The 26,829-nt window shown below is 43.5% G+C and overlaps 1 protein-coding gene across 2 annotated transcripts in view; it reads left to right on the forward strand.

Moving 5' to 3' along the window:
- The window catches only part of RUNX2 (RUNX family transcription factor 2), a gene marked incomplete at both ends in the record, with an annotated part of 230,210 nt that overhangs the window by 102,770 nt on the left and 100,611 nt on the right, over positions 1–26,829 (forward strand). For both annotated transcript variants that reach the window (XM_080341028.1, XM_080341027.1), the window contains one exon: positions 19,004–19,177. In XM_080341028.1, the coding sequence (XP_080197154.1) occupies positions 19,004–19,177 (174 nt within the window). The remainder of the gene's footprint in view (positions 1–19,003; positions 19,178–26,829) is intronic.

Genomic DNA, 26,829 nt, shown 5'->3' on the forward strand with positions numbered 1-26,829 from the left:
AACTTGGACAAAAATGTGCTTGTAGCTTTTTTTAGAGTGTTGCAGAAAGACAATGCCATCGCTAATGTCTTCAGTATTTCTTTGCTGTGTTGAAAGGCTCCGTCAGAGCATTTTTGCTCAGGCATGGGACTGAGAAAGTGCTGTTGACTTAACAAACCAACCTTATTTGGTTGTATTAGTAAGGGCAGCTTTGATAATGGTGATACACTCTTACAATTTTATCAGAGGTGCAATTGCTTTGTAGTAACTCGTATCAACGCCACAGCTAGGAAGGGGATTTTTCCAGTACTGTGCTCCCCAGACTTGGAATGGGAGAAAATTCCCCAGTTCTTACAATACGATGGGATAAAATGTGGGAGGGAAAGCAGAGAGGAAACTGCCTTGCATCTGGCATGATCAGGAGTTGAGCACAAAACCTTCTCCCTGGAGCGGAGCATCCTATACCTGTCCTGCCTGCAGAAAATGAAGGTGGTGGCAGATGCAGAGCCGAAGAACTGAGAAATGAATTTTACTATTGATATTACCATAATTTATCTGTGGCATAATGTTGAAATTGCCACTAGAAAAAGATCAGAAATATGTTTCCTGCTCGGTTTCCTTGCCGTTCAGGCCACACACGTGCAGAATGTGCCATTAACCATTGCAGAGCTCCTGTGCCTGATGGAGAAAAATGCTTGTTCAGTAGCCTCAAGCTGCTCCAAGATGTGCAAATCACCAAGAAAACAACCCCATGCACTGTTTGGTTGTGCCCTGTGGATTGCTGCTGGTATACACCTGATTTCTGATCTGATCTGAGAATGCCAGTCACTTTTTGCTTTAAATTTAGCTTTTTGATTGGAAGGTTCTCCTTCCCCTCTACTCTGCCCTGGTGAGACCACATCTGGAATATTGTGTCCAGTTGTGGCCCCTCAGTTCCAGAAGGACAGGGAACTGCTGGAGAGAGGCCAGCGCAGGGCAACAAAGATGATGGAGTGGAGCATCTCCCGTATGAGGAAAGGCTGAGGGAGCTGGGGCTCTTGAGCTTGGAGGAGAGGAGACTGAGGGGTGACCTCATTAATGTTTACAGATATCTAAAGGGTGAGTGTCACGAGGATGGAGCCAAGCTCTTCTCGCTGACAACAAATGATAGGACAAGGGGTAATGGGTTCAAACTGGAACACACAAGGTTCCACTCAAATTTGAGAAGAAACTTCTTCTCAGTGAGGGTGACAGACACTGGACCAGGCTGCCCAGGGGGGTTGTGCAGTCTCCTTCTCTGGAGACATTCAAGACCTGCCTGGACACCTTCCTGTGTAACCTCATCTGTGTGTTCCTGCCCCATCAGGGGGATTGGACTGGATGATCTTTTGAGGTCCCTTCCAACCCCTGACATTCTGTGATTCTGTGAAATCAGCATTTTGCACTGTGAAAAATCCTGTGTCAAACCTTTGTCCCCTTCCCTCACCTTCTCGCTGCTGGGAATTGTGTCTTTCTAACACCATAGGCAGACTGGCACACTAGAAGTATGTGTATGCTTTCTTCCGATTTAATTGGATTTGCTAGTCTGAAATATAGTATGTTTGCTAATTCCATAAACCTGCTACTGTAACTAAAATCAGACACAGTCGCTGAAAAAAAAAGAAAAAAAAAAGAAAACCAGATCCCTTTTTAGTCCAAAAGGGATATTTCCATGCTTTAAGGGTGGTCTCCCCGCTCCCTTTAAAATACCCTTTAGTCATTGTGTGTCTTGGTTAACATCTCTGTTTTTACAGGATTCCTGTAGTTTATGTTCAAAGTTGGATAGGTGATGCTTTAATACACATTTTATTGTTCCGAGTCAAAGCAGTTTCATACCCCTTATTGACTGAAAGATTGCAAGTTTGCTACTGCGATCTGTCTGGTTGAGGGGAAAGATCCCAGCGTGGTTCTGAAAAAGGTTCTCGGCAAAGTCTCCGCATTGCACTCATAGCATAACCCAACGCTGAAATTTAAGCCTACATTTCAATTTCCTTGTACTTACTGTGGGGCACCCATTTGTACTTAAGTCCTGTGCTATTTCAGGGTCAAATGTGGGAGGTAAATTAATTGTGCAGGAAACCTTGGGAAGAGGAGAATTTTTCCTATCTAGAGATACGGTTGATGCTTTGCTGCTCCATATTCTGGAGGCTTCATTCACAGTTTTGCTGTCTGATGACCGAAGGGAATTAATGCAGCAGTCAGAGTCAAGCCTTATGCAATGCGACAGGTGCTAATCTTCCAGGAAATTCATCCTACATCCCACCCATTAAGGGAATTTTATATAAAAATGGTTTAATGTCTCTTTAAAGGTGTCAGCAAGCATGTGAGGACCACACAGCTTGGGTTCCACCAAAAGTAATGGAGTGAAATTGTCTGCATAATTGTTTTAGTTGGATTGAGAATCTGCAGTCCTCTCCTACTTCAGGAAATAAACCTCTGTTAAAACCATATGTCAGTATTCTCAGAAGAGACGTGATTACAGGACTGCTTCTCTTTCACATCTCCTGGCAGAGTTAGAGAAAACTGTTACATTTGTACATAATTAATCCTTCTTTTTCCTCGTGAGCAGACACAAAAATGTCATTTTTAGCATGTGTCAGGGTGCTGCTGTGTTTGTTTGCATACACACATACGCTTGCTTTTCAGTACACTGCCTCTGAACCAAATTAGACACAGAAGGAATATACCATCACGTGATAGGAATATACCATCATGTGTACAGACCAGAACCGCATAACAGAGAAGCTCCATCAGAATGAGTTGTGCTTAGGTTTAGGATAAGCAATGGTATTTTAGAAACTACAGCCAGTGGAAATGATGTTACTTTACTTTAAACAAGGCCACTTAACTCACACAGACGTGCAAAATAAAATACAAAGGGCAGGTTTTAATTACAGTGAGCATCATCCTTCTCCCTGGCTTGTCATCTCCTGCCACTTCTCCAGGTGACGGTGGGTCTGACGTGATGGGGGATGTGACACGTTTTGGCGATGCAGTGGCACATCTCATCTTGCCATGCCGTGGGACCCGGATCCTAGTGCTCGGGATAGTCCCAGCAGCCCTCAGGAGCTGGGTACCCATCCCTGCCTTTGACCAGGTTTTTGCGTCACTGTTTTTGTGAAAACAGAGAAGGAAACTAAATACAAAAGTGTGAATACAAGCACTAAATACAAAAGTGTGAAAACCACAGAGCTTGGTAGAGGTACAGTTACCTTAACTGTCAAGTGAGCGAGCCTTGACTTTCACTTTAAATGCAGCAGCCAGAATTATCCGCTTATATCAGTTTTATGCCAGTGTGCATCCATTTATTTTAACCAAGATTTTTGTCACAATCAACAAAAAAGCACGAAACATCAAAGCACTAGCAAACAGTAATATCAGCCATTCTCAAACACTATCAAGAAATTTTACCAAAGAAAAGCAAAACCGGAAAAAACACTTTTCACTCTCAAATCTGAGTGATGTGCAGGAAGTAAATTGCTACCACACCTGGTGAGAGAGTGTGTGTCGGGGATAGATGTTCTGTTCAAAAGATGCAGTGAACTATGAGCAGTGTGGAGAAGGGAGAATATTTTCCTTGCTGTATAAAAAATATAAGACTTTAAACCAATGTCTTGTTGGAAATGCTGTCAGATGCTGGGGAGCAGACTTGACAGCAGACCACTCTTGGCCATCTAAATCCATCACGGATTAGAAATGGTTTTAAGTCCTAGTCTAGTGTTGGTCCTTTAATGAAGGGGAGTCATTTGTGCGCAGAGTTTTTTGTGAAGGGAGAAATAACTCATTTGTGCATCAAAACTGGTCAATGATGGGGTCACTGACAGCCAAACTCCTTTCCTGCTGCCAAAAGGAGAAGAATCCCATAGGCCTTGCAGGAAGCTGAAGTGAAAGGACTAGGAATGATCCATCCTACCTGGAGAAGAGTTAAAAAACAAAGTTCTTCGTCATAGTGCTAAGCTCTTTGTAGAATTTTACCGAAAAAATAACTTTCTTTCTTTAAAGTTTTGACTTCCTCACGATTCGTGTTGAAGCTGGGAAAAGTTCTCCATCCCTCTTTGTTGCCTTTTTCCTTCATTTAAATTGGTCAAGACAGATGAGTTTTACTTGTAAAAAAAGCCAAAGTAATGCACCACTAAAAGATAACCAATTTCTTCAGCATCGCTAGCATTGCTTGTTTTACTTTCCTTGGACGTTCTATTTCCCATCATTCTTTGATGGAATTAAATCAGGGTTGTGCTTAAAGAAAAAGGAAACCCTCAGATGTATGTGTTGTCCCTTACAAATGGTGGCAAAGGCTTGAGTGTGTCTTATTTTCTATGTGCAAAGCAAAGCAAGTGGTAGGGCTGAAAGGTAGACTACACCGCTTGTATCTAAAATTCCATAGCCGAGAGACCAAACTTTGGTCTCGCAGAGACGTAACTGTAACCATTACGGCGGAAGCAGCTATATTATTCCTTTAAATGAGTCATATGGCATTAAAAACAAAGCAAATAATAAAATTCAGATTTGTGCAAGCTGTAAAGACTTGAGGGCCAGGCTCTCTCCCACTGAAGACAGTGGCAAAGCCTCTATTCATGGCTCTGGCGGATGGCTTGAGCCCTGTACAATCCTATTTTTCCAATTGTAGGTTCATACTTTTTTATCCTGCGAATTAAATGAGGATTTGCCACCCGCAAAATAAAACCCAAAGAAAGAAACTTGCTTTAAATAGAACGAGCTATTGAGACGATATTAATAGCACAGGGATGATGAGTATTTCCAGAATTTAAGTACTTCAGGGTTATTTCTGCCTGTTTTAAGAGAGCAGAATAAAATATCCTTGCCATTCTTGCATCGTAGAGCTGTTTTCCACTGGTGCACTGTAGTGGGCATCCAAACTTAATGACTCACCAAAACGATAATAAAATAGTTAGAAATTATTCAAAGCATATGCTGGGTATGATCCAAAGCGTTCTAATGTCTTTCCAACCTCGGAGCGTGTCTATAGGTAGGGCTGTATGCATGTGCTTGTGTACATCTTTGAAAGCTATTAACTTCACAGCTGCCCATTTGAACGACTTGTGATTTTTATAACTAGGCATTTACAGCTTCCGTTTCTTTGATTTTCCTGTTCCCACCAGATTGCACCCACAATGTAATGCCCAAGTGGATTTCTGTTTAGCAGAGAAATAACAGAGTAGTTACAGCAGGGTGAAAGCAAAGCCTGTGAGTGATAATCTTCTTTAAATGTGAACTTGGGGGAGGATTGTGCAGCTCGGGGGACCAGTGATAAGACAAAAGTTTCCCTGTCTTGTATGCCATGCCCTGCCCAGTGACCAAAAATTACTGCCCTCTGAGCTCCCCTGGTGTATGGGCAAGGGAGAATCATGAATTCAGAAATAAAGGAGCGTGTCCAGCAGGTGAAGGAGGTGATTCTGCCCCTCTGCTCTGCTCTGGTGAGACCCCACCTGCAGTTCTGTGTCCAGCTCTGGAGCCCTCAGCACAGGACACACATGGACCTGTTGGAGAGGGGACAGAGGAGACACAGAAATGATCTGAGGCTGGAACAGCTCTGCTGGGAGGACAGGCTGAGAGAGTTGGGGTGTTCAGCTAGAGAAGAGAAGGCTCCAGGGAGATATTATTGTGGCCTTTCCGTACTTAATAAGGGGCCGATAAGAAAGATGGGGACAAACTTGTTAGCAGGGTCTGTTGCAACAGGACAAGGGGTGATGGGGACATTCAGGCCAGACATGAGGAAGAAATTGTTTACACTGAGGGTGGTGAAACTTTGTCTCAGGTTGCCCAGAGAGGTGGTGGATGCCCCATCCCTGGAGACATCCCAGGCCAGGCTGGACGGGGCTCTGAGCAACCTGATCTGGGTGAAGATGTCCCTGCTTATGGCAGGGGTGGGACTGGATGAGCTTTGAAGGTCCCTTCCAACTCAAACTGTTCTATGATTCTATGATGCTAAAAATCACGTCCTATTTGGACTGATTTTCTCTACCACTCCTTGAGAAGAAGCCCACTGTCTATTGAATTAATTATGTTTGGAAACAGTAGATGTATTTGGGGTCTCTGTGGGAAGCGCTCCTGAGGAGGTCCCTGCAGAAGCAGCCCGGGCAGTTGAAGGGGACATCTCGCCTGCGGTGGCCCCGGCCTTTACCCGGGTGTTCACCAGCGCAGCTCTCTGCACTGTGAATGGCATTGCCCGCTGCTTTGCTTGGCCACCCTCCAGCTCCATCTCACAAGCGCATCCACCCCCCCGCCGTCCACATTCCTGGGGATTTGTTACCTTCTGGTAGCCAAACGCAGAGGCAGCCAGGGCAGGGGGCAAGATTTATTCTCCAGGCCTCTGTTTTCCTATTGTTTTTAAGTTCACAGGAGGCTCCCTGTTACTAAACAAACTTTACAACTGTCAGGAAAAGGGTCAGCCCCCTTCCAGAGCCCTTCGAAAAGTACCGTGCTCCTCGTAGACAAATGCAGCTGTGTTGCTCACCTCCCTCCCCTCATACCCCCTGGGGCTTTTGGTAGGAGGCATCGCCCCTGAGCAGGTTAAACACCTGGCTTAGGCACTGAATTAGTGACCTGCAAAGCCTGTAAGGACGAGCTTAACTTTGGCCACCAACTTGTGTCTCATGCGCTTGCGATGCTTGGCTGAGTTTTGGGCACGATGTTATTAAACAGCCTTAGGGTTCGGAGGTTTTAGTGTGAAATGAATGTATGTACGAGTTTCTCCAGTGAGGATGGGATTTGTGTTTGTGTAGCTCACAGCAGAATGCAGCTTTTCTTTTCCACCAAAGGAAAAAAGAAATCCAGTGGAGATAGTTATGAATGAAGCACTTCCAGGAGCAAATAATGCAAACAATGAGGGTGTTTTGTTGGAAAATCCTCCCAGGGTTTCATAGTCTCTCACTACACTGAGGAGTTCCCTGCACTCTTACAGAATATGTATGTTGTCCAAAACATTTGCTTCCAGGATTAGTGGTATTTTTATTCCCCAATAAGTTTATCATTTTGATGTCCCTTGTTCTTCATACTGGCATGAAGCAGAAGGGAATGGCCAAGGCTGCTCTGCACGGGACCATCTCTCCTCAAGTAACCAGCAGATGCACAAATAACAAAGCAACAACCAAAACCAGTCATGGACTAGTAACATGTTAATGGTCTCCTGGACCTTCATCTGGGGGTGCAGGAACACTCTCAAGCATTGGATGTGAAACTCTGGTTTTACTTTGTTGTGTCTCCCCCGATAACTAGTGGAAACTCAGAGTCATGCTTGCTAAATGAGTGGCGTAATCAATCTTGTAATGTCCACTGTGCGGGAAAGAAATGACAGTTATTCTGAAGTTAGAGCTGTAGGAAACTGTGGCACAGAGGGGTTGAGACCAGCATTTCCAAACTCATGTTCCTCTGGAGCAGACACAACCTGCATTTCCCTTGGGCCCTTTCATGGCAGCTGGAGATGCTCAGCTCTTTGCAGCATCAGGCCCACAGTTTGCATGAGCTGCCTGGCTTGATGTACTCATGTTAAAAATATTGTGTACGTGACTTAACCAAGCACAGACAATCACTCAGTCCTACAAGAGCTGGGCTAAAAGAAACCTCAGGCGACCTAGTCCATTTTTCCTCAGAGGAAGTATTATATATACTTAGATCATCACTGTCATCTGTCCAAATTCTTAAATCCTGCAGTACTGTGCCTTCTACTTACTTACTAAGTCTGTTTTTTGTGTTTTTTTTCTTTTATACTTAAAAAGGAGTGTGCTAATATCATACATTAATCTCTTAGATCCCCTCTACCTCAGATGAAGCAGCTTTTTCTTGTTCTGTTCTCAGCTGACACAGAGATCAATTGATTACCGTTTTCTTTAGAAAACATTTTACTCTTATCATGTCCTTTCCTGCTCTTCTCTATTCTAGACTAAACAAATGTATTTCCTTCAACTTTTCCATGTAGGTCATGTTTTTTAAGTCTCTTATCGCTCCTGTTGCTCTCCTCTGGATCGTCTCTTCATCTCTATCTTTCTTAGGGGGTGGTGTCCCAAACTGGTTAAAGCACTCCAGCTGATGTCTCACCACTTCTGAGCAATGGAAGACTTACCTTCTATGTCTTCTATGCAGCTTAACCATTAATCATTCCCAGAACTGCATTTTATTAAAAAAAAAAAAAAAAAAAAGACAGAACCCTGTTATTGACTCACATTCAACTTGCAACTCCGTCCTACCCCCACATCTTCCTCCACAGTGTTGCTGGTTAATCGGCTTGTTGTTGCGGTGCATTTGAGCTTTTACAATTTGCAATACAATGCACTTAACTTTTACTGTATGCCATTTTACTGATGACATGGCAAATATAGTTTCTCCAGTTTGCTAAGATCGTTTTAAATTGGATAACAGAATCACTGAATGTCAGGGATTGGAAGGGACCTCGAAAGCTCATCCAGTCCAATCCCCCTGCCGGAGCAGGAACACCCAGATGAGGTTACACAGGAAGGTGTCCAGGTGGGTTGGAATGTCTGCAGAGAAGGAGACTCCACAACCCCCCTGGACAGCCTGTTCAGTGTCTGTCACCCTCACTGAGAAGAAATTTCTTCTCAAATTTAAGTGGAACTTTTTGTGTTCCAGTTTGTACCCATTACCCCTTGTCCTACCATTGATTCCAACCCCTTTCTCCAAAGTCTGGAGGATTCCTCCCTACTCACCATCAACTTAAGATTTTATAATGGTGGTCTGTATTGCATCATTCAAATTATTAAAGAAAAAAATAAATATTAATTGGCCAATGCGTAAAATACCTTCCATTTCAGTAACACTAGTGATAGTCAGTGAGCAAACTCATAACACCAAGCTCTCCTCCATGCATCCTATCTCCTCCTCTGGCTGTGTTGTAGCCTTTAAATGATATTTTCTTTCCCTCAGAGACTTGAAAGCAGAGGTTAATCCATCCCATCTTCCACCTGAGACACAAATGCCCCCAGTGGCGTTGGCAGATAGAGGTGGAGCGTAACGAGGGGATAAAAACCACGACTCACCTCCAGGATTGTGAGCAGGATATTCAGGCCGACATTCCTTCTCTTAAGCCCAGCTGCACCATTTATGTGCCATTTAAGGCTGCCCATCTTCAAAACCTGTAGGTGCTTGTACAAGTGCTCTGATTACACAGAAGGTGAATACGTTCTGCGATGTAACATTTTCCCCAATAAACCCGCTCATCGCCAGCAGCACGAGACCTTTTTAGACACTTGAGTGTATAAATAAGAGCAAAGAACGGCGTTAAGTGTAATTTTTACTGGGGGAACTATCAATTCTTAATACCTTTCAGGAGGAAGAAAGGGAGACATCCATCAAACTGTCATTACAAATTTGATGCCACAAGCCTAAGCTCACGCAGCTGCCAGGACTCTGTAAGCCTTTGAAAGGATGTGCCTGTTTTCGACATTCAAAATAAGAAAAAATCTTTATAGATTTTTGTGGAAAACACCGATGGGCCAGCAGCAAAATGACATTTTTCAACAGTCAGACAGACTCCACACAAACTGAGTAAATGTCCAGTTTTAGAAGGACAGGTTAATTACTCTCTGTGCTATGCCCAGGAACAAATAATACTTGGCCTGTTTTACCTACTGAGTAGGAAAAGATGTTTGAGGGTGGTTGGTTTTAATTTTTTAAGTATTTTTTTTCCTACTGCATCCTGGCTTCTTCAACCATATAGCCTGAGTGTAGGTGCCCTTTGTGTAACAATAACTTGATACTACTCAAAATACTTGGTGCTGCAAGCAGGGGAGTGGAATGCAATAAGAACACTTTAGCAGGTTTGAGGGCAAGTAAACTCCAGTAGTTTTGGAAGGAGAGGGAAGTGTTTTCAGCATATGTCTCTCCCTTACTTGGCATTCGCAGACAATAAGAACATGAGGATTAACATAGTAGACTCCGTTTATTACACTTGGGTGGATAAAGCAATTATCTGTCTGTCACGGCTGTAGTAAATTGTGAAACAGCATTAATATGGGTGGATACGTGGATAAATGCTACTCTGCCACAGAGGGTGCTGATACACAAGATAATCCTTCAAGTCGAACTTGTAAAGACTGTTTTCTTTTGGCGTTTCTATCATGTTACCCTTGCCAGTGTAGATTGAAATGGCATCTTCTTTTTGTCTCTATTTTTTAACCCCGTTTTCAGGTTTCTTGAGCCATCTGAGTTTTATTAGTATGGTTATTTTAGAAATATCCCATTTTAATCAAGTTTAAACAATCTGCTTCAAACTTGCTGCGTGGTTATAAACACAGTAGTCTCCTAATGCAGCAAACCAATCTGTTGAAAGATCCAGCGCAAACACGCACTCATCCATCTATTATTGCTTAACTGTTGTTTCTTCCGTGCCTGAATTCCCGTTGTGACTGCAGCGTTCAGCCTGCAATACGCTCCTGGTTTTGGGGGTGTAAAACAAAACCAAAAATGAAAACGCACCTTATTGATGTCTAGAGAGCAGGGCAGCGTAGCACTGGAGAGCTCTTAGACTAGATTTAAACTAAGCGCCTTAAATCTGTTTTAATGGATGTGTTTACATCGCTCCCCTTTTTCGTTCTTTTAAAGTAATCGGGTTTCGCAAGCGTTAAGAAAACCATCCCCTCCTGCCAGCTGGAGGGAGGCCAGCTCAAGGAGGTTTCTTTTCTCTCCCCCCCTCCTCATCCCCTTTTGCTATGATCTTTACTGCCGGTCGCTGCAGCAAGCAACAGAAGTTGGCGGGCTCTTTACAGGATAGCTACCTTTTTTTGGGGAGGAAACCCTTCTTTCTGAGAAGATAATGGCTGGGTTAGGCTGAGGGTGATGAAGTCAGAATGAGGAGCTCTTGTGCTTTTGCGGGAGAGGTTTTCCGTCCTCCCCCCTTTTGCTAAAAAGAAGAGGGAGGAGAAGGGGGAGAACATAACAGATATCAGCATGCAAAGGGAATTAAGGCAGGGACCGAGGCTTGCGTGACAGCCTCTGTTTATACGAGACGTCTTTAATGTCTCTGAGCGCCGATGCCAGCAATGTTTAGCTGCTTTCCTGGCACACGTGCACACAGATTCCTTTATGTTTGCGAAGGTGAAGGCAAAGCATCACCGCACAAGGGGGTCCCACCTGCTCCCTCCCTCACCCGGCCGGTTTGTGCGGATGTGTTGCTCAGCCTCGCAGAACAAGCTTCAGGATCCAAAGTCCGAATTCAAAACCTTTTCAAAAAGAAGAGGGCAGCATGGATCCTGCAATGCTGGGATGAGTTGAAAGGTGGGAGTGAACCGGTGCAAAAACAATCCCACTCGAGCCCCATCCTGCTCTGCTTGTCCTTTTTCTTAAAGCACCTTTTTGGCTTCATTCATTAAAATCTACCCATTTTGTTGCTTTAACACAACTTTGCAGACTTCCCAGCCAGCTCAGTCCCTGCCACGTGCCCCCATCAGTCTCTCATTGCATTGCAGCCTGGAGCCCTGCTCTGAGCAGGCATTTTTCACCTCTCTAGGTAGAGAAATTTTGGGAGCAAGAGGCTCCTTTGCAGCTGTCGCAGTTTGCTGAAGACCCTTGACCTCTGGGTCTGTCTTTTGTCTGGATGCAGGCTTTTCACAAACCCCAGCTGAAGTTTAGAAAGCACTGATAGCACTTGATATCCTCAAAGACTTCAAAATGCTTGAGTTAGAGTCATTCCCATGGGCACAAAGGGACACATTTCACCTCAATCTTCCTTCCTTTTCCTCCCTTCCATCTTCAAGCAGCCCTGACTCCGTCTTGTGCTGGGCTGGCTGCCTGCGAGATGGGCTGAGTCCACATTTGCTTCTGCTCCCAGTAAGTCAGTGGGGAGGTGACCATCGACACCAGGGATGCTCCATAGGCTTGACCTCTATGCTGAGGTTCAAACCTGCCCGTTCCTCTGCACACCCCGGGCTGGAGTCACAGCTCTGGGAAGCCAGTAGCATAACTGGTTCCTCTGGGAGCTGGATCTGGCCTTTTTGGAACCATACCAGTATTTGCAGATCTTCAGCTGAGCAGGGGTCAGGGAGGAGGAGCTCAGAGGGATTTTGGCAATGTGCCACGTTCAATCTGTTGGATAGGACCTTAGCCCATCCACAGCGTACATTCCTCTGGCTTTATTTATTTCCAGTTCTCTGCAGTAGTTTCAGGTACAGGGCTTACCTGCTTTGGGTTAAAAAAAAAGTATGGTTTTTAAGAACACAAAGACACAGGGTCTTGTTTTCTGCCTGCGTCTGAGTGGCTCCTGTTGACACTAATAGGGGTCTGTGTGCAGTTGCAAGAATAAGCTCTCCAGTCTAATGCACACTGGTGCCTTCAGCTATTTAAAAAACAAACATCTTTTTTTTTTTCTCCATTGAGTGAATTAACTGCAGTTACTGCACCTATGTAGCTCCTTGTTTTATGAACTATAAGAACCTTTCCTATGCACAGCCTATGGCCTAATTATGTAATTATGTCTCTTGGGTGGATTATATTTTTCTTCTCATAATTGTGTCTTTACCCAAGAGACTGGAAGGGTTCCAAGCTTTCCCCTTTCCTGGGTAAAATTTGTTTGGCTCTTGTGTTTTGGGTTTTTTTTTAATGAACTTTGTATTAGGTGCGTTGGGTAGGACTGGGCGGGGGGAAGCTAGCCCAGGGATGACAGTTTGTCACAAGACAAGGGACACAAAAGGGACCCTTGTGACTTGCTTCAGAGACTTTTTTTCCTTGCAAAAGAGCTGATGTGCGTCTTCTGGGCTTTTGCTGATTTATGGCTCTCTTATTTTTACCTCCAGTGCATAGATTGTCACAGCTTCGGTGTGACATCTCACTGCAATGATGTATTGACTGAAATTTGTAACAGAACAATGACTATTTTTACTTCATGCTGAATGCTCAGCATTATTCAGTCTCTGCACAACAGCTGTTAAGAAGCCTTAGGCTCAGGTCTGAACTCCTTTTCCGTGGCATAATTGTGGCTCCCTTGACTTCACCTTTACAAGCCTGTAGCTGAATTCACAGTCAAGCCTGTATCGGCATCTTCCAGTTACATCTGATCCATAGGGCCAAATGGGATGAAATTCAGGAAGACATCCAAAGAGAATTTAAGGACAATTTATGATGAAATTCAAAGGGCATGCAACCTATCCTTTTTTTGTGGTGTGAAATTGCCTTTTATAGTGTGTACACAGAAGTATGTCGCTAGTGTGCTGGTGTTTAAAGAGACATAATTGGAGTGCTTGTCTCAAAGACAAATAGTGTTAGTAGGAAAAAATGTGCCAATTCTTTACCTTCTTAAAGCACTTCACCTTTGAAGAGCAGTGGGAATAAAAAAACTTGGGTTTTTGAGCTCTGTTGTGCTTCTCTTGATGTCAGGGAAAGCTTGGGGTGTATAGGCTGTACATTCATAGCTTGTGAACTAGGTAAATCTTTTTTCTGCCACCCCTTAGCCTGGAGGAAAGTCACTTTTCCATTAAAGTTTTCTTCTTTTTCAATCTCAGTACTGAATCCGGAGCCATAGAAAGTCTCAGTTACTGGCCTTGGAGTTCAAAGCATTTTTATTTTGTTTGCCCTTTCTAGCTATGGAGTGACTCTCCAAACTTCACTAACTGATGCTTAGTGCATTCATGGCATATATAAAACACAACCCATGGTGGTATTTCATATTGGGTCATCACTCCCCATTCTGCTTGAGATGTCCTAGCAAATGTGTCCCCAGCAGGTGAGAGCACAGGTTCTTACTTTCATGACCTTTGTGCCTTCCCTTGGCTCTTTTACAGAGACACCTGACTCCCACGATACTTATTGTTGTTAAGACCAAAGCGAAAAAAAGATAGAAATAGGCGATGACTGAAAATAGCTAACCCACTTGAGAATGATAAAAGCATCTGTTGAAAATCTGGTAACCAGATCTCCTTGGTACCAGAAAAAAAACACACACACACACACAAAAACTAGTGGGTGGTGTACACGGTACAAAGAAAGGGAGTCCCTGAGTGTCAGCATCTGGTGAGGCCACGTGTAGCATAATCTGATTAATTTTCAGTTCCACACCCACAAGCTGAAAGATAAAAACACATACCCCTCCTCCCCGAGGAGGTAAAAATCTTCAAGCATCAACACCACATTTACATTCTGCAAGTCAGCCTCTTCCATGGCCCAATTTACATCCTGACTTCTCCAGCGGAGCGGTGGAAGTTCAGTGATGAGAGACAAGCTCACGTCCCTTTCCAGTTACCACATCCAGCAGGCTCAAGATTGCCGCGCTTTGATCTGGAAGACATGCCTCCGTTTAGTTTAAGCTGAAATGATTAAGCGGGAGATGAAGCCTCCTCACATCTTCTGCCATGCCTGGGGTGTGATAACTGAACATGAGCTCCTGTGGGCCATTGTAACACATTCTGGGGCCATCCTGGACCAGCCAGCTGAAGCAGCAGTTTGGCTGGATAAAATTTGCTTTGACTTTTTTGCACTCTCTCAGTACTCTTTTCTGGTTTGGCTCGTGTAAAATGGCCCAGAGTCCTACTGGGGTTGGTTAATGGCAATGCTTTCCGTCTCCAGAAACTAATACTCAGGTATGTGTTTGGCTTCAAATAGCCAAGTAGCAGTGAGAGACCAGAATATTGCTCGTCATCTTGGAACAAACCATAGATTTCTACCCTGTTTTCCCGAAAATAAGACCTACCCCAAAAATAAGCCCTAGCATGATTTTTCAGGATTTTTGAGACTGCTCGAAATACAAGCCCTAGTCCAAAAATAAGCCCTAGTTACAGTTCATTAAAAAAGTCAATTTAAATAGTGTCCAGGCAGCTACACATGTAAAAAAGTAAAAATTATTGTCGATAGAATGCAGCAGGAGAGATGTTACAGAATGTGATGACATGCCTATATCTGTATAAATGTAGAATGTATTTGAATAAATGCTCATTTTTGTTCAAGAATAAATGTAGATTGTTGTTCCTGGAAAAATAAGACATCCCCTGAAAATAAGCCCTAACACATATTTTGGAGCAAAAGTTAATATAAAAAAGTATACATAAAAGTTCTTATTTTGGGGGAAACAGGGTAACATGTTTTTTGCTATGACAACAGACAAATCAGAACAGCTTGTGTAGCTTTTGTCTACTAACTCTTGATTTTTCCCATCTCCTTGCCTGCTACCTGAACTTTTCCAATGGCCACTGGGTCCCATCCTTACTCAGCGCCCCATGGGACAGCCTCAGTCTTTTTGGATTAATTTCACATTGCAGACTGCCTGTGTCTGTAACCATTTTGTCCCCTTCCAAGCCCAATCCATTCCACAAAATCATCTTTGTGTTAATAACAGAGGAATCGGCACTAAAAGCAGCGTTACAGGCATCGGGATAGCTGCAGCATTATTTAATTCTATTTATGTAGGGTTTTTATATTGCTTTTTAATGTACTCACTGCTGCAGCAGATCACAGATTCGCCCTGAGCTATCCACACTTGCTACCCTAATCTTTTTTCCTGAAATAAAATTACGCCTCATGATTGAGACCAAGGAACACAGCTTTTCTTAGCACGCTCCCCTGGGATCAGGAATTTCTCTGTCAACGGACACATATATCAATGAGAGATGAAAAGCAGCTTGTGGAATGAGTTTTAAACATGTATCACATATTTCATTGCTGCTGCTTATGTGCTACTCAGAAGGCCTTTTTAGAGTGTTTTCAGCCCATACCTCATGGCTCCTCTGTACTTAATAGGATTTTTTTTCCTGCACAGGAATCAGGGCAAGAGAGTTATTTAAGTTGCCTTCACTTCTTTGTGAGCACCTCCTGAATATGAAGTTTTAGTTGATTTTACTGCTTGCTTTCAATGGGGACACTTGGCTTTTATCAAAGCACAGTAACCCATAACATGCGAAGCTGAAATGTAACCTCCTCTCGCCAGGACGTTTCACCGGGGGAGTGTGGCTCCTTCTGTGGATCTCTTGGTCACAACATGACTCCATGTTACAACCCTAAATTTTAAATGTCCAGAAGGGGAAGGCAAGTCTGCCTTCGGCCCCTTGCTGCTTTCTGGGGACTTGCAGCTCCATTGATGCCTGGGGTCTTCCAGATGTGCACGGAGCTCTTTTCCCTAATATTTTTTTGGAGGGGGGAGACGGCAACACCCAAACCCACACGACTCATTTCAATTCAACCAGATGTGGGAATATTTTCCCTTTTTTTTCCCCTCTTTTTTTCCTTCTTTTTCTTTTCCCATGCCTACACTAAACTGCGCTGCTATCCTGCTGACTTTTGTCTTTCTGTGATAGACCGAGTTCAGTATAATACTACTACACATAATTAAATGTAAATGCTTTTCTAGCAAAGCTATGCACAGACAAACAGAGCGTGATAGAAACAAAGCTGGGGGTTGATGCAGGAGCAGTGACCTATATAACAAATATATAAGAAATGTTCATTGAGTTATCTGAAGACAGTTAAAATAGCTTCTGCTCCCATTTGTTAATGATTCTTCAGCAAAAAAGAAATTGTATAAACATAGAACAGGATTCTTCTCTGAAAATTCAGAATAAAATTCACTTTGGGGATGCATTCATTCCCAGATAAAGTCAGCCCTGGTGTGTGAGGCCTGTTTGCCATACTTTGAGCCCTCTTGAACTTGCTGAAATGTGATTAGGAATGAATAGAACAGAAAAGGGGAGTGGAAGGGGCTGCTTTTAAAAAACAGAGTGGAAAATACAACTGGCAAAGGGAAAAGCAAATATGTAAAAATTACGGAGGAACAGAAGATGGAGAAGGAGAAATCCCAAGAGAATAATGACTGTGTGTGGTTGGAAAGTCATTTCTTCAGATTTAGCAGCACCCAACTTGTACAGGTTGTGTTTTAAATAAACAGAGAAGATAATGCTAAAGACTACGAGATTAGATGTTATCCTCTTGCCATTGCGGAGTTACAAGCCCACCAAAAATCATTCCCCAATTTGAAGTGTTTGATACTTCCTGAAGAGGGGAGTTGCCACCAGTGTCAGCTCTAACAAACAGCAACACCCTCTCCATAAGGACAAATCTCCCACCTAGCCCCTGCTTTTATATTGAGTCATCCAGGGGGAGAAAAGTCCATCCTTCAAAGTACAAAATAATGGGTCAACTAATTAACTTTTAAAAATTGCTAGAGAAGTTTCTCCGAAACTGAATTCCATGCAGTTTCTTCTCATCTCCCAACCTGAATCCTTCGCTTCTCTATCCAGAGCCATGATTTCTCTGAATCTAGTTTGGATTTAGCTGTTTAGAACTGACATGGCTTTGCCTACAGTCATGCTTGGGCACCATGCTCTCAGACGATGTGAACCCATGTTCTTCAGTACTGTGGTGATAGACACCATGAAAAGCATCATTTTTTAAGAGTGGTAGCCTGACAGTTTGATCTCAAGACTCGGTAGCCTCATTTATGCTTTCAGAATAAATTAACCAATGCCAGAATTGGTTCTCTGGCCCCAAGACTAATGGGACAATCTGACCATGTCTGCAAAGCTGAACTCTCCAAGCCTCCAGAGAGGCGGCTGTGTCCACACTACTGAGGGACAGGGCAGATTATCTCAACCCACTGAGGATCATCTGGAAGGGTTCAAGCTTCCCCTACCAGGGACAATCCTTATTGTTAAAAGTGTAAGAATATCCCACACGGTTATTGCTTGTGCCTGTGCCCTGGCACTGCTTACAGGGATGGAGGCAAATGTGGTTCTGGGTTGCAATCAGAGGGTCTGGGCCGCCTTTCAGCTCTGCCAGAGGCTTTTTGTGTGACCTTGGTTGGTAAGATTCATTCCATGTAATGTTGACTAATCTTGAGAGTGTCTAATTAAACTAGTCATGTGTGCTCCCTCTCTGATCAGAGAAGGAAGAGAAAGCAAATTCAGAAGGTGAATCATGCCGTTTTAAGACTGGTGTCAGAGACAAATGAGATTAATTGCCCTCTGGAAGTAGCTATTTCTTTCCATTAACTGTAGAGGAAATCTACATTAGAAGAGTTTAGACTAGATGCCTGATTTATGAATGGCTAAAGTTAAGCAAAATTAGTCCTGACCTTAGTCTCTATGTGTGCCTGTTTCTCCTTATATTGAATGATAGAAATAACACCTTCTGTGCCTCACTTTCAAAGGCGCCATTGGGTGAGGAGCACCCTATAACTGCTCTGGAAAGAAATTAAACCTAAGAGCAGAAGTACAACAGAGAAGAAAGGCCTTTATTCTTCAAACATCTCAATGACAATATGAGCAGTGCCACTTGGGGCATTGTGTTGCTTTTGCCATTTTTTCTCTTTATTTTTTGACAACTGAGCACCCATAAATGAGTGTTCCCAATGTGGCCATACAGCACAATAGCAGTTAGCCTGGTTTTGGGGAGAGAAATGGGAGATGTGAGGAAGGCTGACCATGCAGTGGAGTGTAGGACCCAGCCTTGGCCAGCTGCTTTGAAGGTTTTGTTTGTAATAACTGCTCTTCTCAAATAACAGTGACTATTTACCTTTTGGAAAATCTCCCAGCGGAATGAAAACTAATGACTAACTGTGACAGAGTTAAAATAAAATAAAGTAATAATTTAAAAAAAAATAAAAAAGAAAAGCTTTCATTTTCTGAGCAAAAATCCACAAAGCATAAACCAGGAATGGAATAATTGTCCCACTTGATAACATGTATTAATACTTACATATGAGGCTTGCTTTTGGAAAAGAAGTTTGCCCCTTTAACTACCCAGTGTAGTTAAAGCAGCAAAAAAAAACCCCAAAAAATTATGTGGGTGTCCTCTTAAGTGCTTCTTTTGATCCAAATTCCAACATGTTACACATCTGTATGGTCACAGTCCTACTTGATAAGGGTTTCAGTAGCACAATTATGTCCAAAGTACAAGACCCGCAACCAATGTTGCTGTGTTATTGGGGGTAGCTGAGATACAAGTCCATTAAGTCTAATAACAGGTCCTTAGAGACCATTTGGGGGATTTTTTTTTTGGGGTGTGTTAAATTACTAAATCCTGTTATTAACGCTTTTATTTTATGATTTGCTGTTTCCAGGGCACAGACAGAAGCTTGATGACTCTAAACCTAGTTTGTTCTCTGAACGCCTCAGTGATTTAGGGCGCATTCCTCATCCCAGTATGAGAGTAGGGGTCCCGACCCAGAGCCCACGGCCCTCTCTGAACTCTGCACCAAGTCCTTTTAATCCACAAGGACAGAGTCAGATTACAGGTAAGAGACAGAACCATAGGTTTGACTTGCACAGGCAATAGTAGTAATTGCTTATGGATATTTGTGTCTCAACTGCAGTAAAAGAGGCTGTTACAGGGTGTGAGATTTGTTCCAAGCAAAGCTAGTTGGGAAGTGGATTTTTCTACAGTATTTGAAGCTGAAAATGTATGTTATTTTTTTATTTATTTTAGGGGGTTTTTTTTGCCATAAGTTTAAAATAGTCAATCTGGATAAACTGAGTAGGAATCTGGTGAAATTCTACCTGCCAAATAGCTCTGCCTCATCCTTCGTATGTGTAATCGTACATATTAGTGCATATTAGAATGGACATTTTTCTTCAGCCTTTTTATTTTGCAGTGGTGTTGAGGGAAGCGACAGCACTTAACCGTCTTTCTTTTAGAATAATCCTACAATCTTCTCGTATGGCCAGTGCTGACCACTGTTGAGACAGTTAGAGTTGAGAGTTGGGGTTGTTCAGCCTGGAGAAGAGAAGGCTCCAGGGAGACCTTATTGCGGCCTTTCCATACTTAAAAGGGGCCAATAAGAAAGATGGGGACAGACTTTTTAGCAGGGCTTGTTGTGATAGGACAAGGGGTGATGGTTTTAAACTAAAGGAGGGGAGATTCAGGCCACATGAGGAAGAAATTTTTTACAATGAGGGTGGTGAAACACTGTCCCAGGTTGCCCAGAGAGGTGGTGGATGCCCCATCCCTGGAGACATCCCAGGCCAGGCTGGACTGGGCTCTGAGCAACCTGATCTGGGTGAAGATGTCCCTGCTCATGGCAGGGGTTGGACTGGATGAGCTTTGAAGGTCCCTCCCAACCTTCGATGTGATTCGATGATTAAACAAACTGGGTTATGGAGAAATCGCTTGTGAGGGTTGTATGCAACATTTATGATTGCATGCTGAGAGACAGATTTCATTGTGCCGAGAGAAATCATAAAGTACCATGTGTCACAGATTATAAGACTGAAGCGAGATGTTTAACTGCAGCTATGCCAGAAGTTTGCAGTGAAACTGTGAAGCCTACAAAATAAACCAATGTTGTCATTTTTCTAAATTCAGAGCTGGTTAAATTTTTCAAAAGAGTTTCACAACAATCTCTACCTAATTTTGGCCATTTCTACACTCAAAACTTGTGTTGACGTATTTGTGTTTATCAAGGGTGTGAAGAGGTGTTGCCCTTGACCAATTCACTTGCTAGAACTCCTGGAGAACTTCACTTGGATGCAAGTCCGTTCAAATAACTCTTGGCTCAATTTACTAGTCCAGTTTAAAAGTCCGTTTTGCTGCTATAGTTGCATCTATATCAGGAGACCTTTGCCAATGTTATATACCAGTATTCCTTCACTGGTAAAGCACTCCTGGTATAGACATAGTCTTTGAGTCAACCTAGGAAGATTTCTGGTTTCATGTTTCAAGTGGTTTTGACATGATACCAGCTGAAACTTAGCGGTTTTAACAAAGTGTTGTGGCTTTCTTCTTCTTTCTTTTTCTTCTTTCTTAACTTCAACTGGTTTATTAATTTGCAGTAAGAAAGAGAAGTGGGTTAATTTGAACCGAAAGCACTCAGAAATTAAAAAAATGTTCCCATGAGCTGTGGCAAAGTTCTCCTAGATCTAGAAGTCTAGCTTTAACTAGTGTAAAATGTTTGTAATATGTTAAATATGTCAATAGTACTCATTAGACGGTACCTGCTGCCCACCAGCTTCCCAGAGCAGATATTTTGGCTCTGCTTAGTGTTTTATTAGTTGGACATGAATGAAATCAGGGCTCTTATGTACATCATTTTCTGGGTAAGAACTGCCAAATTAAAACTCAAAATTTTTTCTAAGGTACTGTCTCGTGTCTGCCAGTGTCTGGGGACATAATTCCCAAGAAAGCAGAGGGAAAATCTGGGGCTATAATCAGCTTTTCTCCTTTTTCCTTGTGCCTCCATAGTTTACCTATTGTGCAACACTATATCTAGGAACGAAGGAGGGTGAAATTCTTCCCGACCCCATCTGGTGATCAGCTTATGCCCTGAAGCATGAGAACTGAGATCCCCTTGTAATTTTCTTCCTAGCTAAGTGTAACCTCATATGCTGCTCTCATTCACATAAATGCCTCCTGTAGAAAATGTTCTGCTGAGTTTGATTAATAGAGTACTTCTATGCCTCGTTATGAATCAGCAGCAGCATTTACAGATTCGGGAGGTGAAAACTTCAGATGAGCTTTAAATAAGCCTAACTGGAAACAAAGCTGTGGGGCATTCGTTGCCTTCTCTGCAAATTTAAGAGCCAGCAGTTCAAAGTACCAGTCGAGACTTCTCATAGGATCATAGAATGTCCTGAGTTGGAAGGGACCTACAAGGATCATCGAGTCCAACTCCTGTCCCCGTGTCTCAGCTTCATCGAGAGAGGGAATATGTGGTGCTGGTAGGGCAGAGGGAGGTGGGCCGAACCAAGGAAGCCAGCCTGACTTTCCCATCTATTGTGGATTATGTGTTTTTCTTTCTGGATAAACTCACTGTCATGGGATACTTTAGAACCCCAAATTACTCTAATTTCCCCCAAATCAGTGAGGACTCAGCTTCTTATTAAAGTTTGCAGTGAATATGGGGCTGTACTGTGGTCCGATACAGTATTTGCCATGGTGTTCCTCATCCTTGTCTCCTCCTCAATGTAAAAAAAGCCAAACATCCAGCCCTAAAAGCTTTCTGGTAGCCCTCTCATTTAATAAGGTGATTAGTGTGAACATGTTACATCGGTGAGAGCTCTGTGAATTGTGCTGGCTTCCCCACAAGGCTTTTCGGTGCTCTTCGGGACATGGATTGTAATCTGTAAAGCTCTCCATGATTTGTTGTTCCACCAAAATGCTGGGATGCTTTTTGCGGACAGTCCCTCGAGTTCTCTGGGATGAATGGGTGCTTGTGGCCGCACGGACCATGCCAATGAGAGACAAAGTGGATGCCACAGACAGGGCATCTCTTTGATCAGGTGTTAGGTGACCAGGGCAAGTTGCTAAATGTTCTCCTACTTGGTGTGGCAGTAGGGAGCGAGCTGTTGGGGCTGTGCATTTCCACCAGTTTCCTTGTTGTGGTGAGATATTCAATGGGAATTACTCACTGGCTTCTTAACATGGTCACTGGGCTGGTATGGGTTGGGTACATATTAAAAGGAGAACAGACCCTCGTACAAAAATCGGGCACTTTTTTATTACCTTTATTGGAATTAACCAAGCATTCCTTTAGAAGTACCTTTGTTTCTTAATCTTCTAGTCTAGTAATTTAGGGAAAATAATTAATTCTTAATAACTTTCACAGTAAATACTGGTTTCCTATGACAAAATCCATATTGTTGCTGGTAAGCACATAAACTGGTTTTGTTTCGTTCCACTTGAGGTCTTGCATAGCTATTGCATGATTAAACAGAAATAATATTTAAAGCCTGGCTGGCCCACACCTGAGCCTGAAAGAACTCAGCACTTTGGGGTTCACTCTTATATTTCTTTTCTCTGTCTGAGTTGTGTTTGTTTTCCTAGAGTATCAGCGTATGGGTTTTACAAATCACGGCACAGTCCTGAGCCTACCGCAGGTCTGGGCTGTGGCAGTACAAGGCACAGGGTTGCCCTTATTCAACATGGCATTTTAACTAGGATTCTGCAAAAGCAACATTGAAGGGTCATTAAAAAACAAATCATCCAATAAGTAGATGCCTTTGCTGAGGAAATGCAGATTCAATTTGAACCCCGCTTGCTGCCCGTAAATCAGGAATCCTGTCTGTTCACATTTGGATACTGGTATATTTGCCTTCTTTTTTTTTCCTAACGGCACTTGCACAACTTGCTCACGTATCCGATTACATTCCCGTTCAGACACAGAGCTGTTGCATCGGTAGTTCAGTATGAAATGAGGAAAACTGTTGTTTCTTTCTGAAATGCAACTGGGGAGGATTAGCTTTTATCGGCTGGGAAAAGCCATGAGAGTAATGGCAGGAATGTGATGGGGGCCAGGACCCTGTCAGCCTCGCTAGCGGGGGCTGCAAAGTGGGGGTTACATGAGGTTTCATGCTCCATCACCACTGAGGCACCGTCTGATCTACAGGCAACCTGTGACTTCAGTCACAGAAATAACAGAACTCAAAAGCAGGTCCCAAGGTCATGCTTCCATTTCTTATCATTTTTTAGAGTTGTAGAAAGCAGATTTAAAGGGTTCAGAGGTGACTTACCTGGAAGCTGGTGGGGGGACCTATCTCCATTGGCAGGCAGGGACTGGTTTCAGGGGTGGTATAAACTGAGTCTGCTGGGAAAATCATGGGCAGAAAGGTTCTTCAGCTCTCAGGTGGAGGATGAGGATGGTACCAGCTGGTCCTCGTTAATTCCTCCATTCAGGACTTGCAGCATCTGCCTTGAAGACCAGTGTCTGTTCTCCAAGGCCATCAGCCACAGGACACATTTGAAACATAAACTGTGCAACTGTTACTAGACCAGCAGAATGCAAATGCCATGCCAGAGGTTGGCTGTGTTTTACCTGGGACCAGCACCACCATGAAGTATTCACCAGTTCGTAGCTGGTGCATATCAACCAGAGACATGGTTGTCTGGAACAGATCATTTAGAAACACCCCAATGATTGACTTACAGAATAAATTAAGCCTTCAGCCCCACGTAACATGGAATAAAAGCTGCAAGACTCCACGGGTGAGATGGTGGTGTTGGGATTTCTGCTGCCATGAGCACGAGGGTGGCTGCAGTCTGCTGGATTTTATACAAACTGGTTGCATCCTTCAGGCAACTGGCGAGTTGCCATTGTCAACCTCCACTTGGTAAAGCTTGTGTCCCTCCTACTAAAGTATTCATTTAACTTTGCACACCCCCCCACGCCTTTACAATTTAGTTGCCCTACTGGCACGGCTTGTTCAGTTTATTTTCTTTTTCTTTTAGAAATGTGACTGTTGGGGAAGGGGGGAGGGGGCTGGGAGAAGAAATGGGTTTAGAGGTTCTTTAAGCCAAAATCTGGTCTCAATTATGCTTGTGTCCATTGGGTGTAACTCCATTGGATTTGACTTCATAGATTGAACTGGGCAACCCGGATCAAGCCCTGGGCTTTCAAAGACGCCTAAGAAATAGTCAAAGAGGAGGTTGCATTTTTGTTGTTGTTGTTTTGCTGGGGGGGATGATGTTACAACAATAGTTGGGTTACTCATGCAGAAAGTCATCTTGGCTTCGTTAAGATCAACAAGTGAGGATATTTGCTTAACTGTTTACCAAAGATAGCTCCAGACAGCTTGATTTTTAGTGTTGGCAGTAGCACTAATACAATAAGCAGCAGCCAGTGTTAGAGCTGATGGCTGGATTTAAATGAGAGTGGGTTTGCAAAGTACATGTGATGTTGGGCTGCTATAGACAGTACACCCAGGAGCTGTGAGCCTGTGATCATGCTCTGATCATGTAACTCAGCTTGAGAAATGGGAAATCATTTTTTTCTTCTATAGGAAATCTCTGTGTTCTTCATAATCCAGTGCCAAAGCAATGGAAAAGCTCATTCTTCAGGGCTATATACGTTTCATTTTTCTTCTCTCCATTGACACTTGAGAACATTTGCATTGAAGGAGGTCACATTGCTGGAGAGCCAATGTCATTGGTGGGAGAATGGTTCACTGTTTTTTTTATTATTATTATTATTTTTTTTAATACAGTGCATCCAATCTTAGACTGATTTTTAAAAACACTTCTTGTCCATTAAGCATCAGTTCCGTTGTCCATTGATTCAGTCAATCACAGACCACATGAGTCAGGAACCGTCTGTCCCTCTCCCTGACTCTGTGTGTGGCAGTAAAACTTAGACACAAAATAGTTTGCAATACTCAATATTTTCCTGCTTCAGCGAGGTTTATCTGGCAGTGCAAACAGGATGGAGTTGTTTGTGCACTAGTTTAGACCTCTCCCTGCTGACTTTTTTCAGCCGAGCTGTGCCCAGGGTTTCTTCGCATACGCACGATATGCCCCATTGTGAATGAATATGCTGAAAGCCGCACTTTTCTTCACACCCACGCAGGCGTAACAGAGATGTTTACAAAAGGACTGCTCTTAGTAATCACTCCAAAATTTTCAAGTGCAAATGCCAACTCAGAGTGGCCGTCTGCTTATTTTTCTGTTGTTAAAATGCTCTGATGGCCTTTCCTTATGGCTGATGTATGGGAAGGTGGGGGCTTTCTCCCGAGCTGTTCCATGTATTTTTGTATTATTATAGCATTTTCTCCTGTTTTTGTGGGATTCCTTTAGGCAGGAATCCACATTCACTCTGCCTCAAAGCTGTGGGGTTTCTCATCTGTTCTGGACTTTTCATGGTTGGGAAGATGTGCCGTGCCTGCAGAGCACATGGTGCTTTGAGTGATGGCACAAAACCCCAGGCCCATGGGGACCTGGTGGATATGCAGAAGCCCACCAGCTGGAGCCAAAGGGAAAGCTGGTTTCTGGTGTAGGATGCCAAGGAAAAACTCTCATAAATCTGCCTGTAGCTCCTTCCCTGCTGGTATGTGCTACATAGCCACTCAACCCCTTCCGTGACCAAGCTAGAAGGTGACCCTCCTAAGGACATCATTGTGTTTTCCTCAGAAGCATCTGTGTAGATCTGCCCTGAAAGTGCTGTCCTGGCAGATGGCACCACCCCATGGTGCTCCCAGCACCCTCCTTATCCCCAGGAGGTTTGATTTGGTGGCGTGTGGGACCAGAAAAGATGGGCTGGTTGAGCTTCAGTGGCTGAGGTCTCTGCTCCAGCAGTGTTGCAGGTGGGAGCGAAGGGTGCCACGTGAGACCCAGCTGCACGTCCACCTTCGAGGACCAGATGGGTCAACATTTTTCTTGGGGGATTGGGCAATACTGCCAACCAGCAACATTTACCCTGTGGACCAGAAGGTTACCTTTACTTGGGAAGGTGAGGGTGTTTCACTGCTCTCTTCTCACATGCCCACGCAAACTTTGGCCAGTGTCAGTGAGCAGAGGCTGGTTTTAGGGCATTTACTCCAGGATCTTGTGAAACTTGTATCCTCAGTGTCCTAACAGGCCAAAGATAATGCTTGAAGACAGCCAGCTCCAGGACAAAATTCCACACCCTGCCTTGACTGTGACTTCAGCCATGTCTTAATGTGGAGGAACCACAGTGACCCTCTAGCCTGGGGTACTGTGCTTCTCCTCAGTCGCTGAGATCTGATGCATCATCTGCTGTTAAATTTTGTTGAGGATTTTCCCTGAGAAGACATGGTCTCATTTCCTTAGAGCTGAGATTGTACTCTAGCTTCAGAGGGGCTCAGTTTTGCACTTCAATATCTGGGTCAAAAGCTTCCAACCTAGACTGCATTTTGTGAACAAGGTACTCAGAGAGTGCCTGCACCAGAACAAAATGTCCAGCTAAATATGCAATAAATCATTACTGTCTTTATATAGAAATTGCATCAAATGGAAGTTGGATGAGTTATCCAAATCCAACAGATCTGCTTCAGAATCACAGAATCACAGAATGTCAGGGATTGGAAGGGACCTCAAAAGATCATCCAGTCCAATCCCCCTGCCAGAGCAGGAACACCCAGATGAGGTTACACAGGAAGGTGTCCAGGCGGGTTTGAATGTCTCCAGAGTAGGAGACTCCACAACCCCCCTGGGCAGCCTGTT

Source organism: Nesoenas mayeri (assembly GCF_963082525.1).
Source record: "Nesoenas mayeri genome assembly, chromosome: 3".
Lineage (NCBI taxonomy): Eukaryota > Metazoa > Chordata > Aves > Columbiformes > Columbidae > Nesoenas > Nesoenas mayeri.